Below are 16,859 nucleotides of genomic sequence, written 5' to 3'. Positions count from 1 at the left end.
GCATTCTTTTCGAGGAACACACCATCAATATATATTCAGAATAATCATGAGTCTTCGTTGTTAGTTTTAATGGATGTATTCATTGAGATCCTTGACTATAAAAAAAATTTATATGTATATTATATGGAACACTTCCACCGCCACATTTAACAAGGCCTTCCAGCAGAAGAACCTTCTAAATCTTACCAATAGAAGGTTGACAAGGAATTTTTATCCTCTCCTGTTACAGCACGGTGCTGTAACGCATCGTGCGGCAACTGGAGAGGCCATGTGCACCATGTGGGGGTCACTGTGCCACATGACCTCTGCAGTGTCGCACGATGCGTTACAGCACCGTGCTGTAACAGGAGAGGATAACGATTCGGTTGAGAAGGGGGTTTCAAGGTCGATGGGAGGCAAGGAGAGGGTCTCCGCTTTAGCTGGTTAAGATGGGCCTGGGTGGGGTGGAAAAGTCCAAGACTAGATGACCCAATGCAGTTACAAAGTCCCTTTGGAATCCTTGATAAGAGCTGAACTGGAATTTGATCGGTTAGGCCCAGCCCAGCAAGCCCCTCCAAGTTGGACACCCTTCGATTGGAATCAATCTGACAGAGGGGGAGTCATCTTGTATACGTACGGGAGAAGCTGGATTTTTTTTTTTGTCTTAAATTATTATCCTCATTTTATGTCCCCTAATTAAAAATTAATTTTTGGGTTTTCTTGTCAATTTGTTAACTTTAGAATTAGAGTTTAGAATGGTCTGGAAGACGAGATGTCAACTCCACACACAGACTGATAGTGCTTGATTCTACGGATAACAGAAACCTTATAAATTTTTTTTGATTCGTTCCAAATTAAGAATGTTTTTTCCTTACATCAGTATGCTTATTGTACGTACATTAATTAACAATTAATTTTGGGTTTTCTTGTCAATTTTGTCAAGATTAGAATTTGTGTTTATAATATTAGCTCCGTAAGCGGAGATGTCAACTCCACCCACAGATAAAAGATCCTTTGATTCACCGGTCCATCTGCCAATCATTGACTTGTCAACAGCTACATTCAAACTCAGACCAGTTTTGGACCGGTTTTGGTCCGTTCAGGGCTTCCAGCCACACAGCCACAACTCACAACAACCTCAATAAACAATTTTAATTATATTAAATTAAAATCAATCAAAAGTGGGAAAAGCAAATCAAACAATTTTCCAATGAATCAAGGACTATCACAATACAATACACCACCAACAAATTTTGTTTATTTCCCAAGCCTACCCCCATCATCTCCAATTACCTGCCCACCTACCAAGGCCTCACAATCCCACAAAAAGAATCTCACCCTCTATCTTATCTATACACAGTTACACATCCACCCCTATTGTCCAAACTTTGAAGGATAATAGAAGGGCATTTTCGTCACTGTAGTTTTTCTTCCTCTTCTTACTCGAAAGTTCAAAACTTCACACACACAATTACATGAAGGGCGGGCAACGTGGACACCTCGAGGAGAGGTAAACCAGGCAATCATCTTTAGGACAGATGGTGGGGACATACGCGATGTCATCACAGCCGTCCGTTCGGTGCCTCTTGAAGTTGATCAGCGACGTGAACATTGCAATAAACAGCACAAGATGATTAATCGCATACCTCTGGCCCACGCACTGGTGGGCTCCAGATCCAAAAGCCAAGAAATTCCTCTTATACAACTGGTCCTCCTTCCGCTCATCCGAGAATCGGTCCGGGTCGAACCGTTCCGGTTCAGTGAACCCTTGAAACGACGACTCGAAGACAGAAGGAAACACAATGGCTCCTTTTGGAATCGTGTAAGTCTCTGACAACGGAAAATCCTCTCCGGCAATGTGAGGCACCAGAGTCGCCGGAGCACGAAACCTCACAACCTCACGTGCCACCGCTTCCGTATACTTCATCTCTCTCAGCTGCTCCACGGTGATGAGCGCACCAGATTCAGGCGTCCAGATTGCAGAGACCTCTTCTCTGACCTTCTGCAACACTCGAGGGTGTGAATCCAAAAGTGTCACAGCCCATAACAGAGACGATGTTGAAGCGTCTTGAGCTGCGAAGAGGAAGTCGAAAAGGTGGCCACCGATCTCAATATCGTCGGAAAAAGGAGCTTTTTCGCCGGATTCCGCCGCTGCATTGATTTCCTTCACTGTCTCTTGCATCCAGAAATCAACCAAACAGGAGGGTTCTTCTCCCTTCATTATCTTCGCTTTGCTCTGACCTGCACAAACAGCTAGGGTTTCACAAAGCCTCTTGACGGCGAATCTCGCCTTGTAGAACCCAAATCCAGGGAGATCGATCGGTAATTTCATCAACCCTGCATTGAACAGACTGTAATCCCTGTTGAAACCCACCCGAGCTTTGGCACTTAAGTAAGGACCCACGAAGACAGTCTGAGAAGTCTCGAGATTCATGTCACGACAGAGGAGACGAAGAGCTATGGGCTTAGAAGGATTACTGGAAGAGAGAGACTGCCAGCGTTTTAGGTGTTCGAAAATGATCTTCTGCTGCAAGAAGATGTAGGTTGAGAGGGCTTTGGGAGTGAAATTTGGGGCAATCCGACGGCGAAGATCCTTGTGATCGTGACCCATCATATAGATGAGATTATGCTCACCAAAGAGCTTTTTACCGAACGGGTGGCCGATGAGATGGAAGGCATCAGGGCGAACGTTGGCGAAGATCTTATGAGAAAGCTCAGAGCTTCGGATGAAGACGATGAAGTTACCGATGATGTAGTTGGCTGAGACACCCACAGGGTTTGATTTAGCGAAGGATGCTTGGAGGTCCCAGAACTTTGTGGGGTTACGAACCAGAGAGATTGCGTTGCCCAGAAAAGGAAACACAAGCAGAGGACCTGGAAGGGTTCCCTTTTTTCTCAAGTAGCTGAATTGCTCCACTACGATCAGAAAAGCAATGAAGGAGATGAGGTAGGGAATTGCAAGTGCCAAGCTGCTCCATATGGAATCCATGGCCGAAGGACACTATTACGAAGAAGCTGTAGCCTATGATTTGGTCCAAATGAGAAATTTTGGGAAGATATAACAAGAAACGATGTCGAATCCAAAACAACTTTCTGTTTGAACCTTCTCAAACTCTAGAAGAGAGAATCAACTTTAGCAGTCAAATTTGGGGGGTTTTATGGTCTAAAGAAGTAAACAGAAAGAAGAGCCGTAAATGAAACAAAGCCAGTTTTCAATCAAGAAAGAAATGTAAAGTTCTACAGTTTCAGGGAGATTCAGAGAATGATTCTTCAGAAAGACAATCTGAAATAAAGAACAAACGACACAAGATCAGAAAAATAAGCAAAGAAGCGATTCACAGACCATAACTTAGGCTTTGAGACTTTGTGAAAGACAGAGGAAACCCTGAAGCGGGAAAACAAGTGGGAGACGAGTAGTTTTAAAGGGCACAGGGGAAGAGTACCTGGTGTTAGAATTGGGCCCACAACCTGGAGGTCAGCCAGGATCTCAGCCAGGATAACTAATGGATGACATGGCAAATAACTTTAGGATTTGGGAATTTATAAAATATAAACGAAAAAGGACTTTGTTGTCTTCAATCATTTATTGGTGTTAACGTTATAGGTGTTAACACTTGGCGGTGTAAATGAGGGAACCGGGCCAGTCTTCTGATAATAAAAAGGGTCTAAATCAGTTTGAAATCGGTTAATCCGTCCGGTTGGTTTTGGTTTTGATTCGGTTCTAAAAAGTGTTGGTATGATCCAAAACCAAATTGAGAACTGAAGAGATTCTGAAACTCGATATTCAAATCGAACCTTTGCGGCTCGGTTATGGCTTCTAAATTCAATTCTTATACGGCTCAATTCTAATTTCTGTATTCGGTCTATATATTATAATATACAATATATATACAGAAAAAAAGTACACTGCTTGGTTGCGTCATGCATGGCTCTTAACTCCAAACACATGACCATAAAATTACAGTTCAACGTCTCTTAAAATAAAAAATCTCATTTTGTGTGGATGCCCATGAGTCTCATTGGCCGTTGTGCTAATGGAGGGATACACAACCAATCAACAATATCTTGCCCATTATTATATTATAATATGGGGAAAAAACCTTTGTCCAAAAGCGGCCTACATCAGCACTCCCATGAATCTATTTCTTTCGTCCCCATATGAAAAGGGATCCGGCTCCTTTCTAGGGAACCCCACGCACTAGGAGTACCTCAGGAGGGATCCAAGGGCTAGGTTGTGCCTCACATATCTCGGCGCACGCCCAGTCAGCCATCAGGATGTGTGCGGCGCAACCTAACGGCTGGATGCCCCCTAGGCACTCCCTAGGCACTGAGCTCCCTGAAGAAGAGCTCAATCCTATGAAAAGACACATTTGCCCCCCCCTTATTTTAAGGAGGAGAGGAATAAATACATGGAAGTGCTGGCGTAGGCCACATTTCCACCTAGAAAACTACCTCCCTATAATATATATATATTTTTTTGGTAAAAATCTCCCTATAATATTATAGTATAATATATTAGTATAGTAGTATTCTAAATTCAAATATTACTATTAGTAATATATTCTATAATATAGTATAGTATATTAGTATAGTAGTATTCTAAATTAAAATATTATTATTAATAATATATTAGTATTATAATGTATTAATATACTTTTGTATATTAGTATTAATATTAGTATCCAAATCCGATTCAATTCGGTTCTGGAATTTGATTCCTATGTTGGATCTAGAACTTAACCAAGAACCCGATCGATTCTAAAATCCGATACTCAAACCGAATCGTATTTTGTTCGATGCGATTCACTTTGGAAGTATTCGATCTGATTCCAATTTTGGTTTTCAGTTCCTATTCGAATTTGACCCGCACAGCTGATATGGATTTTCTTGTTTGTTACTCTTTATTGATTCCCTTATATTCTCATTTTCTGAAAATACCCCTAATCAGAAGCCATATTTCCTCCTTTGGTCATCACTTACTATAGGTTTAGCTCTGTTCATATGGTATGACCATATGACGTGAGCGGTGATGTTCTGTTTGACTATTTTGGGAACTTTCTTTCTTGGCAATGTTGATTACGTGATGCAGTACGTTTTTCACAATTTTAATTGGATTTTACCAACAAAGCAAAGTACCAAGTTTCTCTTCACCCACTGAAATAATTTATTTATTTATTTTCTGTCTGGTATTGCGATTGGATGGTTAGACGGGACTCTGATGGTAATGAGACATTGAGACTTCCTGCAATCTCAGTTGAATGAGAATCTTTCTCCCCAAGCAAATGTTTTATATAATTTGTGAAAAATAAAGTTTTAAAAGTTGCCACGTGGTGGGTGGATAATCGTAAGAGTTGGTGGTCAATGTTAAATAAAAGGGTTCTCACATCCTTAATGACTTCATGTCTGATCCGATATCTACCAAAAAATAAATGTCTGATCCGATAAGGAATTTAACATGTTTGCATATCCTATCAAATTTACCCTTCCATATCTTTAGCCAATTAATTACTGGATCTATTCCTTTGACAGCACTTTATGTTCCCCATCACATTTTAGAAAATGTTAAGATTTCACCTATTGCATATCATCAATATTTTAAGGGGAAAAAAAGGGAATTTTTATCCTCTGCTGTTTGCTGTCCAAACAACACAGTGTTGTCCCCTCACATGGGGTGCAAAATGACGACTTAATCTCTTTCGGGCAGTGTGTTTGGATAGGGAGGTTAAGTCATCATTTCGCCTCCATTTGAGGGGACAGCAGGTGCTATTCGAGTAGAGAACAATAGAGGATAACAATCCGGGAAAAGGAGTGTGGCCCTACACTTGCACCCCGGCCAATTGAAGAGTGCGCAAGAAAGGAAAAGGAATCACATGATGCCAGTGTATAGATTCTTTTACACGTATTCTCACATACCACCCATGGGTGTTACACCCTCTCTCTTCATAAATGTCCAACTCCTATTGGACGATTTGTCACCTCTCCTCCTATTGGTAGAAAAGTATACTCTGATTTCATATGTTACCCTCTTCTATAGAAAAATATTCATCCTAATGAGATTAAGGGAAAACGATAGGCACACCGCTAGGGTCCCCACCCTATATCTATCTCTCTCCTCCCCCTCCCCCTAAGAAAGAACTACCTTGTTGCTTACTTGAAACAGGCTGCTTACTTGAAGCAGGCGGCATGCACAATCCTTTCCCTAAGATTAGAAAAAACATATAAGAAGTTTAAACTATTAGATATCTAAGGAGTATTCGTAATAAAATTCTGATTTTCATAAGTTAGAGACAACACGTACACACATACAAACAAACAAAAGCATTTCCAACATCTAACTTTGAAGTCCTATTTTATTACTCAAGTTATCATATTATTATGACTCTCGTAAGTCAAAGACAATAGAAAAATAAGTATAAAGCATAAAAACAAAACAAAAAAGAAAAAGAAAAAGAAAAACAAGTTCAAACATCTAACTCCAAGTTTCCCATTAATCAAATGTATTATATGTTTATATATTACTATATAAATTATATATATTTATTTACATGGAAAGTTATAACTATATGGATTGTGATTAGACTACTAGATCTAGCTAAATCCATATATATATATATTTATTGATTAGTCATGGTCTAAATGGATCAGATAGGCTCGAATATCAATTAGTCCAGATTCGCTTTTAACATATGTATCCGATCAAGATTGAAATGCTATCCATTGAAAACCTTTTGTGTGTGAATTAAAACATGTCCCCAATTGTATTAAATTGCAAAAAATGCAACTAATCTAATATTTGACTTTGGAGATTGTAGAACTTTCATAATTCTCCTACAACTTTGGACACAGTTGCAAAACGAATAAGCATGATCAATGTTATGACACTTGGTATTGGTTAAAAAGTCTTTGAAGAAAAGAAGGGTAAGAGTTTTCAAAATGGCCTGTTTAGAAAATATTATTTAGATGGTCTTAAATTTACTATTTGGCAACTTGGTTGGATTTTGAATTTCATGATTATATTGTTCATATTATCTTCCCTGCATTGGTCCATTGTGTTATCCGGTGAGAGTGGGCATGCTTTTATTGCTTCCGTGCTCCTAGTTGGTCATATCATCTTTGACTCGGTAGTGTTTCAACCCAAAATCAACAGACAAACATTTGACAAGAATTAGGCAGTTACTCTTCAACAGCGTCCGTTAAGCTCCAACGGTCATAAATATAGACGTTGAAGGTCCAATAGTCATAATAATTGTATTACTCACACATTTGTGACAAGAGACTGAGGATTACTGAAAATTATTCCTCTAAACACCAATGAGTTACATCAAACACTCGTCCTATCTTGTGGACTTCTGTGTATACTTATATAGACGTCTTCCAGACAGAGGGCCTAAGAGTGTTTGATACACTCTTCTTAGCTCAGTTACTCATCCCTAATTCATGGACGTACATGAAATAGAGGACTTGTGTTGGAAATGTGTAAAGTCACTATGGTCAACCTTCTAACTTAAGGTTTGACTTTATTAAAGCTTAGGTGACTTAAAGTTAAGTCTTTGGGATCTAAGTACTTGAGAATAAATTGCAACTTAGGAATATAAAGAGATCTACAAGATTAAAAGTAATTCCTAATTCTTGACCTTCATGAAGATTCCTTGAAGTTTGGTCTGATCAATTGAGTGCTTCAATGGTTCATGACTTTGGTTCATGACTTTGGTTCATCGAGCTTGACTTGGATCTTCCATTAAGATATTTGCTCGATGACTTCATTCATTTGCTTGAGGTTTCCTTCTTGTAATTTATTGATGTTTGAGACAGGATACTAATAAACTCACAATCTTTTTATTCGAACAAAAACACAATTAGTAATCACCAAAAACATTCAATATATCAAATGCAATAGCTCAACATTCACCTCTTCTTTGGTGACAACAAACTAGTTTGAGAAAAGGTGAAAACATATGATGCTCCCCCACAACTCATGCCATATTGGTTACAAAATGAAATAAGATGATACCAATTAATGTTCATACTATGTAGCTAATATGCTAGATTACATGCCATCAAGCTATAACTCAATTAAATTAAAAATTCAGCCAAGCAATGGAACTATTCAATAGATGTGATCATTTAAGCCCAATGGTGTTGTTGCCGCCAGAATGTTTGCTCGATGACGTGGAGACCTGCAAAAGAAGAGGACACTGAAGAGGCCCGGAGCGGACTTCGAGGGGGGACTATCCGATGCCAAAGTCAGTCCGACAGAATAGTAAGAGAAGGGTACTGAAAGAGTCAGAGTCAGAAAAGTGAATGTACCTCTTCGTGGTCCCCCATTGCCTTTATATAGGGTTTGCGGTTATCGAGACGGTGAAGGCTTCCACTTCCGTACGCCTCTGACCTGGCCCCTTAGTTGGGTTCCATGCTCCCCAAGTTTAGGGGTCATTCCCGATGCGATCGCATTAGTGATCAGAGTCCCACTAGGAGTGTGGTACATCGCATTGGGAGTCGTGCAGCACAAGTTGTCATCCACATGTCTGCTTTCCATTGGCGGGCCGTTGTATGGTATAACAGCTACTCCCCACTCCGCGGGGCGCTGCCAGGGGCCCTAGGGAGTGAGACTTTTCCATCCCCTCTTTTTTTTTTTTCTTCTTTTCTTTTTTCTCTTATTTATTTTTTTATTTTTTTATTTTTTTGTTGGACCTGGCCGGGCAGGTCTGCTCGGCTGACCTGGTCGGCCTCCCCTTTTTCTTTTTTCTTGGACCTAGCCGGCGGACTTGCTTGGGCTCTGAACTCGGTCGCCTCCCCTCATTTTTTTCTTGGACTGCGGGCGGACACTGCACTCATGGGGCGGCCTAGTCTGCGCACGACTGGCTCGGCATGCATGCTAAGCTGGCCTTGCACACACACAGGGCTGGCTTGGAGTGCATGCTAGGATGGCCTAGCGTGTTGGCTAGGCTGGTCTTAAGCACGAGCAGGGCTGGCCTGGTGTGCATGCTAGGCTGGTCTGGCGCGCTGGCTGGGCTTGCCAGGTGTGCGTGCTGGGCTGGCCTGGCGTGCTGGCTAGGCTGGCCTTGCGCGCGTGGGGGGCTGGCCTAGCGTACGTGCTAGGCTGGTCTGGCACGCTGGCTGGGCTTACCTGGTATGCGTGCTAGGCTGGCCTGGCGTGCTGGCTTGCTGGCCTTGTATGCGCAGGGGGCTGGCCTGGCATGCTGGCTCGGCTGGCCTTACGCACGCATGGGACTGGCCAGGCATGCGTCTTAGGCTAGTCTAGCACGCTGGCTGGGCTTGCCTGGTGTGTGCGCGGGTTGGCCTAGTGTGCGTACTGGGCTGGCTTGGCGTGCATGCTAGTTTGGTCTGGTGTGCGCGCGGGTTGGCCTAGCGAGCGTGTTGGGCAGGCCTGGTGTGCGTGCGAGGCTGGCCTGGCGTCCGTGCTGGGCTTGCCTTGCATGAGCATGGGGTTGGCCTTGCGTGTGCTTGGGCTGGCCTGGCGTGCTGGCTGGGTTGGCGTTGCGCTCGGGCTGGCCTGGTGTGCGTGATGGGCTTGCCTTGCATGCACGCGGGGCTGGCCTTGCGTGTACTCGAGCTGGCCTGGAGTGCTGACTAGGCTGGTCTGGCCGGCTTACAGTCTGGCCTACTAGATGCATAATTGGGCAAGTCTGGTCGATAGTGTCTGGTCGGCTGGGTGCCTGGTCGGCTTGGTGCCTTCGACAGGTTGACCAATTCGGTCATGCCTGGTCGGCTTAGGCTGTTGGGGCTTCAGGGACTTTACCCTGCCATTAATGCTAATGGGGAATTAAATTAATGCCAGGGTGACACATCAACCTTTTTTGGGAAGACCCCCTTTAGTTGGCTTCTCTGACAAGCGATACTCTTGTCTTGTCACCAACCTAGGGGGGAAACCCTTATTATGCATTAAAGATGGGTTATCACATCATTTCTTGGGAAGCGTATCTGAGGTGACCCCTAGCTTCTCCTTCAAGTTTCTCCCTTCCACTCCTTATATATAGAGGTGGGGGGCTCTTGCATTTTTCACTTGGAGGTCTTTGGTGCTCTGCTTCTCTGGTGCTCTGCTCATCCTTTCTATGCTCATTCTTGCTCTAGTTGACCAAGTTCTGCTCATTTGAGTTCTATTCAGCCAAGCTCTATTCGGCTAAGCTTGGTCTGATTTGCCCCTCCTCCGTTCGGCAAAGTGACAAGTAAGTCGCATTTTCTTTGCTTATTTTATGGCCTCTAGTAGCTCGTCCCCCTTTGTTCCTCAGGACCCCTTAGATAGTTCGTCCTCTAGTTCTGATTCTAAGGACTTATCTTCGGATGAGTCCGATGATTCGGGTTCGTTGTTTGAACCATCATCTGCTCCCGCTGTCGCTGAGTGTGAGGCAGAAGATTTCAATGAGTCGTGTGCTATAGACGTGGCATTTGCCTACCCTTTACTTGAGGTTGTGGCTAGGGACATCCCTTCTTACCTCAAGGGAGCTAATCTAGTTAGACTTAGGGATTTGTATGGTATCCCAGATTCCTTCACTATTAGGGCGGCCAGGGAAGGGGAGAGGGCCAGCTTCAGGAATCGACATGAGTTGTGCCTTTATAGAGATCATTTGGAGGCCGGTCTTCGTCTGCCTTTCCATGGCTTCTATACCATGTTTTTTCGCTACTACAAGTTAGCTCCCGCCCCGTTTGCTCCCAATGTCTGGTGCTTGGTGATTGCCTTTCTCCTATTCTTCTCCCATCATAGGAGGAGGGTGCACATGAATCTATTCGTTCATTGTTTCACCCTATATAGCCTTCCTGAGGGTGATGACTGGTATTACTTTCGCCAATGGGAGGGGATAAGGATTCTTGATAAGCTCAAGTCGTCTATCCATGGGTGGAAGAGAGGGTTCTTTTTGTGAGATCTGATAGCGGGTTTCCTTTTAGTTCTTTGTGGGGCACCGCAGTCTATGCCGAGGTGAATGAGAGGAGGTTCCTTGATGCCGAGGACAAAACTTCGCTTGCCTTGACTAGGACTAGTGGTGGACAGTGCCTTCGCTCATATGAGATTGAGGATGAGTCTTTGTTGGTCCGATTTGGGTTGAGTCTCGGTGAACTTTTTAGGTTCTCTTCCGTTGTATACCTTGTCAATATCAGTTTTGTTCTAACTCTTTATTTTTTTAATTTTCGTAGTGGTCCTCGACTCAGACAAGTATCTTACCGTGGTGAATGATCGTCAATCGAAGAAAGGCGAGAAGCAGGTCCGTATTGATGAGCCGATCGCTAAGGAGAGTTCTCTTCCACCCTCTCGCTCCATGCCTCGTCCGGTGGTCCTCTCACTTCCTGTTCATGGTTCGACTTCGGGTAGTGGCACGACACAGCCATCGTGGGCTGAGGCATCTCAATCCATACGTAACGAGGTGACCTTCACCCCAGCTTGGGTTATGAAGGATGATGACACCGCCTTAGGAGATCCCAAGGTGGCCAGGGAGATCATTCTCCAGAGTCATCTTCCCAGGGACGTTGAAGTTTTGAAGGGCAATACGAACGGTACTGCCACCGCTCGGGCATATTCTGAATGGCTGGGGTGAGTTCTCTCCTCTTCAATTCTGTTTGCACTTTCCCGTCGCTTTTCCTAACCTTGTTATTGTTACTATTTTACTACAAGCTCTACTACACATGGCCGAAGTGACCTCTCGCCTTGAGGAGATGACCATCTTGTATAACCGCGCAGCTGAGGAAAAATTTGCCCTTGCTAAGGAGGTCGGGACGGGTAGGGGAAGAAGATTGTGTCCTTGGAGAAGGAGATGAGGAAGCGGTGGAAGGACTTTGAGAGGAAGTTGAGGGATCTTTTCGCAAAGGCAGTGGAAGACCAAGAAGCTATGACGCAAACAACGGTGGATGATTTCAAGAGGTCTGAAGCATTTTCCCAGTTGGTCACGTAGGAAGGAGCTGACGCCTTCTTGCAAGGAAGCACATCGTGCGGGACTGAACTCTTGCATCATACCCAGACATTAACTACGCTGAATGTCCGATGTTCCGTGGAGTAGACAATGATCAGGACGAGGTCGAGGATGAGGACCTGCCAGCTACTGGTGAGCCCATAACCGATAACCCTGAGGGTCGCGACCTTCCTCTTACTCCCGGCCGAGGGATGTGATCTTCTTCTTGTGTTGAGGCAATTTTTTTTTTTTGTTCTTCTTATAGGGCCTTGTGCCAAAAAATCTTTGTAAGGATGTTGACTTTGTGTAGGGCCGAGCACCCATTATGCTTTCTGTAGGGCCGAGCGCCCATTATGTTATTGCTAATGGACTTGTCTTATTTTTGTTTGTTGGTGTCCGTCTTTGGTGTGTGTGGCATGCCTTGAGATGTTGAGGCGTATCGGGCCTATGGTATGTTCTGTCTCATTTATGGGTGTAGCCGGGGTGACCCGTTCAGCATATTTTGCCCGTTCGAGGGCATGGCCGAGGTAACCTGCTCGGTGTATTCTGCCCGTTCGAGGGCATGGCTGAGGTAAACTACTCGATGTATTCTGCCCATTCGAGGGCATGGTCGAGGTAACCTGCTCGGCGTATTCTGCCCATTCGAGGGCATGGCCCAGGTAACCTACTCGACGTATTTTACCCGTTTGAGGGCATGGCCGAGGTACCCTGCTCGGCGTATTCTGCCCGTTCGAGGGCATGGCTGAGGTAACCTGCTTGGCGTATTTGGCCTTTTCAAGGGCATGGCCGAGGTAACCTGCACAGCGTATTCTACCCGTTCAAGGGCATGGTATTCCTTTAGTTGATTGGAGCACATCTTGAAGAAAAAACTTACTTTACTTCTGATGAAAACAATATAGGCATACAAATGTGCCAGTAGAGCTATGAATCAAACACTTGAAAGGAAAAAAGCAAGCGAAAAGATATGGAGCATGGATGATGCTATTGGTAGTACTTCCTGAGGTTCTCCGAGTTCCAGGAGTGGGGTATTTCCTTGCCCCCTAGAGTTTCCAAGTGGTAAGTGCCAGGCTTGATGACTTTGGTAACTCTGTAGGGTCCTTCTCAGTTTGGCGCTATCTTTCCTTGGTGCCTTGGATTTGAAACCTCCGCCTTTCTAAGTACAAGGTCGCCAGGCTGAAACACCTTCTCTTTGACGCGAGAGTTGTAGTACTTTCCAACCCTCTATTGGTATGCTTGCATCCTAAGTTGGGATCTCTCACGTACTTCTTTGATGGTATCCAGGTTCGCTCGCAGATCCTCTTCGTTTTCCTCCTCAATGTAGTTGATTATTCGGGGTGATGGGAGCCTGATTTCTACGGGTATCACTACTTTCGTGCCATATGTCAGCCTGTACAAGGTCTCTCCCATTGTGGCGCTGATAGTTATCTTGTAGGCCCACAGAATGCTGAGCAATTCTTCTGCCCAAAGACCTTTGGCATCGTCCAACTTCTTTTTTATTCCATCCAGGATGGTTCTGTTGGTCACTTCAGTTTGGCCATTTACTTGCGGGTACCCGACTGAGGTATTTTTGTGTTCGATTTCGTAAGTGCTACAGAAATTATTGAACTCATCGTTGTCAAACTGCGTACCATTGTCCGTGACCAACGCCTGGGGTATACCAAATCGGTATATTATTGACTCACAAAATAACCTCTCTGCATTTTTCTCCATGATGGTGGCTAGGGGTTCGGCCTCCACCTATTTTGTGAAATAATCGATAATGACTAATCCAAATTTTCTCTGCCGGGATGCTACAGGAAAGGGGCCAAAGATGTCCATTCCCTAGATTGTGAAGGGTACCGGGCATACGATCGACCTCAGTTGAGTTGCGGGCTGGTGTGACACTGGCGCGTACAATTGGCACTTTGTGCATTTTCTGACAAACTCCATTGTGCCCTGTAGTAGATGCGGCCAGTGGTAACCATGCCTTATAATCTTCTGTGCTAGGGCTCTTCCCCCAGATGCTGCCCACAGATCCCCTCGTGTACCTCTTTCAAGGCATATTCAGCTTTGGACTGCCTTAGGCACCTGAGGTAGGGTAGGGTGTGGCCCCTCTTATATAAGGTTCCATCTATCAACGTGTAATGGGCTGCTCGGACCCTGATCCTCTTCGCTTCTTCTCTACTCTCTGGTAGGGTGCCCCCTTGTAGATAGATGATGATTGGATCCATCCAGCATGGTTCTTCTATAATTGGTAGAATTTCTAGTAATTCTTCCATGCTTGGATGTGGCAGTACTTCGACGTACACCATTCATCCTAAGTGAACGAAGTCGGATGTCGCCAGTTTGTATAGGGCATCGGCGCTTCCATTTTCCTCCCTGGAGATTTGGAGGATCTGGAATTCTTCAAAGTCTTCCATTCTTTCTTTCGCCATTTTCAAGTATTCCTCCATTCTAGGTTCCTTGGCTTCGTATTCCTCGTTCACCTGCCTTACGACACGCTGGGAGTCGCTGTAGGTAACTAACCTTCTGACCATTAGTGACTTGGCCAGTCTCATTCCAACGAGCAGTGCCTCGTACTCCGCTTTGTTGTTGGATGCTGGAAAGGTGAATTACAGGGCGTATTCTACCTTGAACTCTTCTAGACTGGTCAGAATTGGCCCTGCTCCACTTCCTGAAGAATTTGATGCCCCGTCAACGAAGAGTGTCCAAGCTGCTATCTTTTCCTCCTCCTCTCCATCTTTCTCTGGTAGAGTACTTTCGACCAAGAAGTCTGCCAATGCTTGGGCTTTAATGGCGGGCCTTGGTTTGTAGTGGACGTCAAACTCACCCAGCTTAACGGCCCAGTTCACTAGTCCCCCGGAGAGTTCCAATTTTTGCAGGATCTTCTTTAGGGGCTGCTCGGTCAGCACCACGATAGTGTGTGCCTGGAAGTATGGGCGGAGCTTCTGAGCAACCATGACAAGCGTATATGCAACTTTCTCTATCTTACGGTACCTGGTTTCTGCATCCAGCAAAACTCGGCTAACATAGTATACTGGCCTTTGGGTTTTCTTCTCTTCTCGGATGAGAACTGCACTTATTGCCACCGGGGAGACTGCCAAATATAATTGTAGCTCTTCCCCCGCTCCGGGATTCACTAGCATCGGTGGTAACGATAGGTATTCCTTGAGTTGTTGGAATTCCTCGTCACACTTGTCCATCCACTCAAACTGTTTGGCATGCTTCAAGGTTTTGAAGAATGGTAGGCACTTGTCAGTCGACTTGGACATGAATCGGCCCAGCGTGGCTACGCGCCCTGTCGGCTCTTGCACCTCTTTGATTGTTCGAGGGGAAGTCATTCCTTGGATTGCCTCGATCTTGATAGGGTTTGCTTCAATCCCCCGTTTTGACACCATGAACTCTAGGAACTTGCCTGAGGTGACTCCGAAGGCACATTTCATGGGGTTCAATTTCATGCTGTACTTTCTCAGGACTTGAAAGGCTTCCTCGAGGTCGCTTATATGCTTTTCTTGCTCCATGCACTTCACCAGCATGTCGTCCATGTATACCTCCATGCTTCGCCCGATTTGATCTTTAAAGATCTTGTTCACCAGCCGCTGGTAGGTCACGGCCGCGTTCTTCAACCCGAACGGCATAACCCTGTAGCAATATTGGTTATTGCCGGTCTGAAATGTCGTTTTTGGGATGTCCTGCTCATACATCTTTATCTGATTATATCCGAATAGGCATCATAAATGACAATAGCTCATGGTCAGCAGTGGCGTCCATCAACTGGTCTATCCTCGGTAGTGGGTAAGTGTTTTTTGGGAAGGCTTTATTAAGGTCGGTGTAGTCAATACATATTCTCCACTTCCCGTTTCCCTTGGGCACCATGACCACGTTTGTAAGCCACTCGGGATAGACGATTTCCTTGATGAACCCGGCTTTCAGTAATTTTTCGACCTCCTTGATCTTTAACTGCCGGTCGGGGGCGAAGTTCCTTCCCTTTTGTCTCACTGGCTTTCTAATTGGATCAACACTTAGCTTGTGTTCGATCACACTCTGGGGGAATCCCGGGCATATCTACGGTGGACCAGGTGAAGATGTTCGAGTTCGATCATAGGAAATCGATCATCCACGCTGGGTGCCTTGGAGGTGCGACCCGATCTTGATTTGTCTGCTGTCATTTCCCTCTGTAATGTCAATAAGGGATAGATCCTCGGCTGCTTGGCTTTGGGTATTCTCATCTCTTACGTCTTCGATGGGGAGCACCTCCCCTACTTTCCCCTTCCCTTGCAGTGCGGTCGTGTAGCAGTTCCGTGACACTTGCTGGTCTCCTTTACATTCACCCACTCCCTGGCTGGTAGAGAACTTCATCCTGAGGTGGGGCGTAGACAGCATTGCTTTCAGTGCGTTGAGCCCTACTCGTCCAAGAATGGCATTATAAATGAAGGGCACGTCGACCACCAGGAAGGTGACCATCATAGTGGTTTGTTGGTCTCCAGCTCCTGCTGTGAGTGGCAAATCAATGGAACCTTCTATATTCACGGTTGGCCCCGTAAAACCTTGCAGGGGGTAGTCTACCCTCTTCAACCTTTCTCTGCTCAGTTTCACCCAATCATAGGCTTCTGTGAAAAGAATGTTGGCTAAACTCTCATTATCATTGAGGATCCTTTTCACATTGAAGTTCACCATCCGCATTGTTACTACCATACTAGGTCATCGTCAGAGAACGAGATGACTTGGCCGGTCTTTACCTTCCTGCTCGGAATTTTGGTTGAGTTGACCCTTCGAGCATAAGCTTTCATCTGCCTGGATGACTTTGAACTTTCTTCTACCACCGGGCCTCCGTATATGGTGGAAATAACTCCTGTTGGAACGTTGGGATTTCCCTGATCATTTTTCCTAGGACGCTCGGCAGATGCGGGGCACCTCCGATTTGCACCACGTCTTCTACCATGGTCTCTTTCTTCTCGACAAGCATGCTGTTCATTCCCTTGGTTCCTTCTATGGTCATTA

At 44.9% G+C, this 16,859-nt stretch overlaps 2 protein-coding genes across 2 annotated transcripts; both read right to left on the bottom strand.

Moving 5' to 3' along the window:
- Positions 1-1,387: 1,387 nt before the first annotated feature.
- LOC122639679 (cytochrome P450 710A11-like) lies at positions 1,388-3,017 on the bottom strand. The gene is made up of 2 exons (XM_043832572.1): positions 1,445-3,017; positions 1,388-1,412 (listed from the first exon to the last, which is right to left on the bottom strand). Exon 1 carries the CDS (start codon positions 2,966-2,968, stop codon positions 1,451-1,453), a length of 1,518 nt encoding a protein of 505 aa, XP_043688507.1. The 5' UTR covers positions 2,969-3,017; the 3' UTR covers positions 1,388-1,412; positions 1,445-1,450.
- A 12,954-nt stretch (positions 3,018-15,971) lies between these two features.
- LOC122638921 lies at positions 15,972-16,541 on the bottom strand. Its single transcript, XM_043831771.1, has one exon. It carries the CDS (start codon positions 16,539-16,541, stop codon positions 15,972-15,974), a length of 570 nt encoding a protein of 189 aa, XP_043687706.1.
- Positions 16,542-16,859: the final 318 nt, after the last annotated feature.

Source organism: Telopea speciosissima, chromosome 9 (assembly GCF_018873765.1).
Source record: "Telopea speciosissima isolate NSW1024214 ecotype Mountain lineage chromosome 9, Tspe_v1, whole genome shotgun sequence".
NCBI classification, from domain to species: Eukaryota; Viridiplantae; Streptophyta; class Magnoliopsida; order Proteales; family Proteaceae; genus Telopea; species Telopea speciosissima.
Note: the sequence above shows the minus strand (reverse complement) of the source record. Positions and strands in the feature narration are given on the sequence as shown.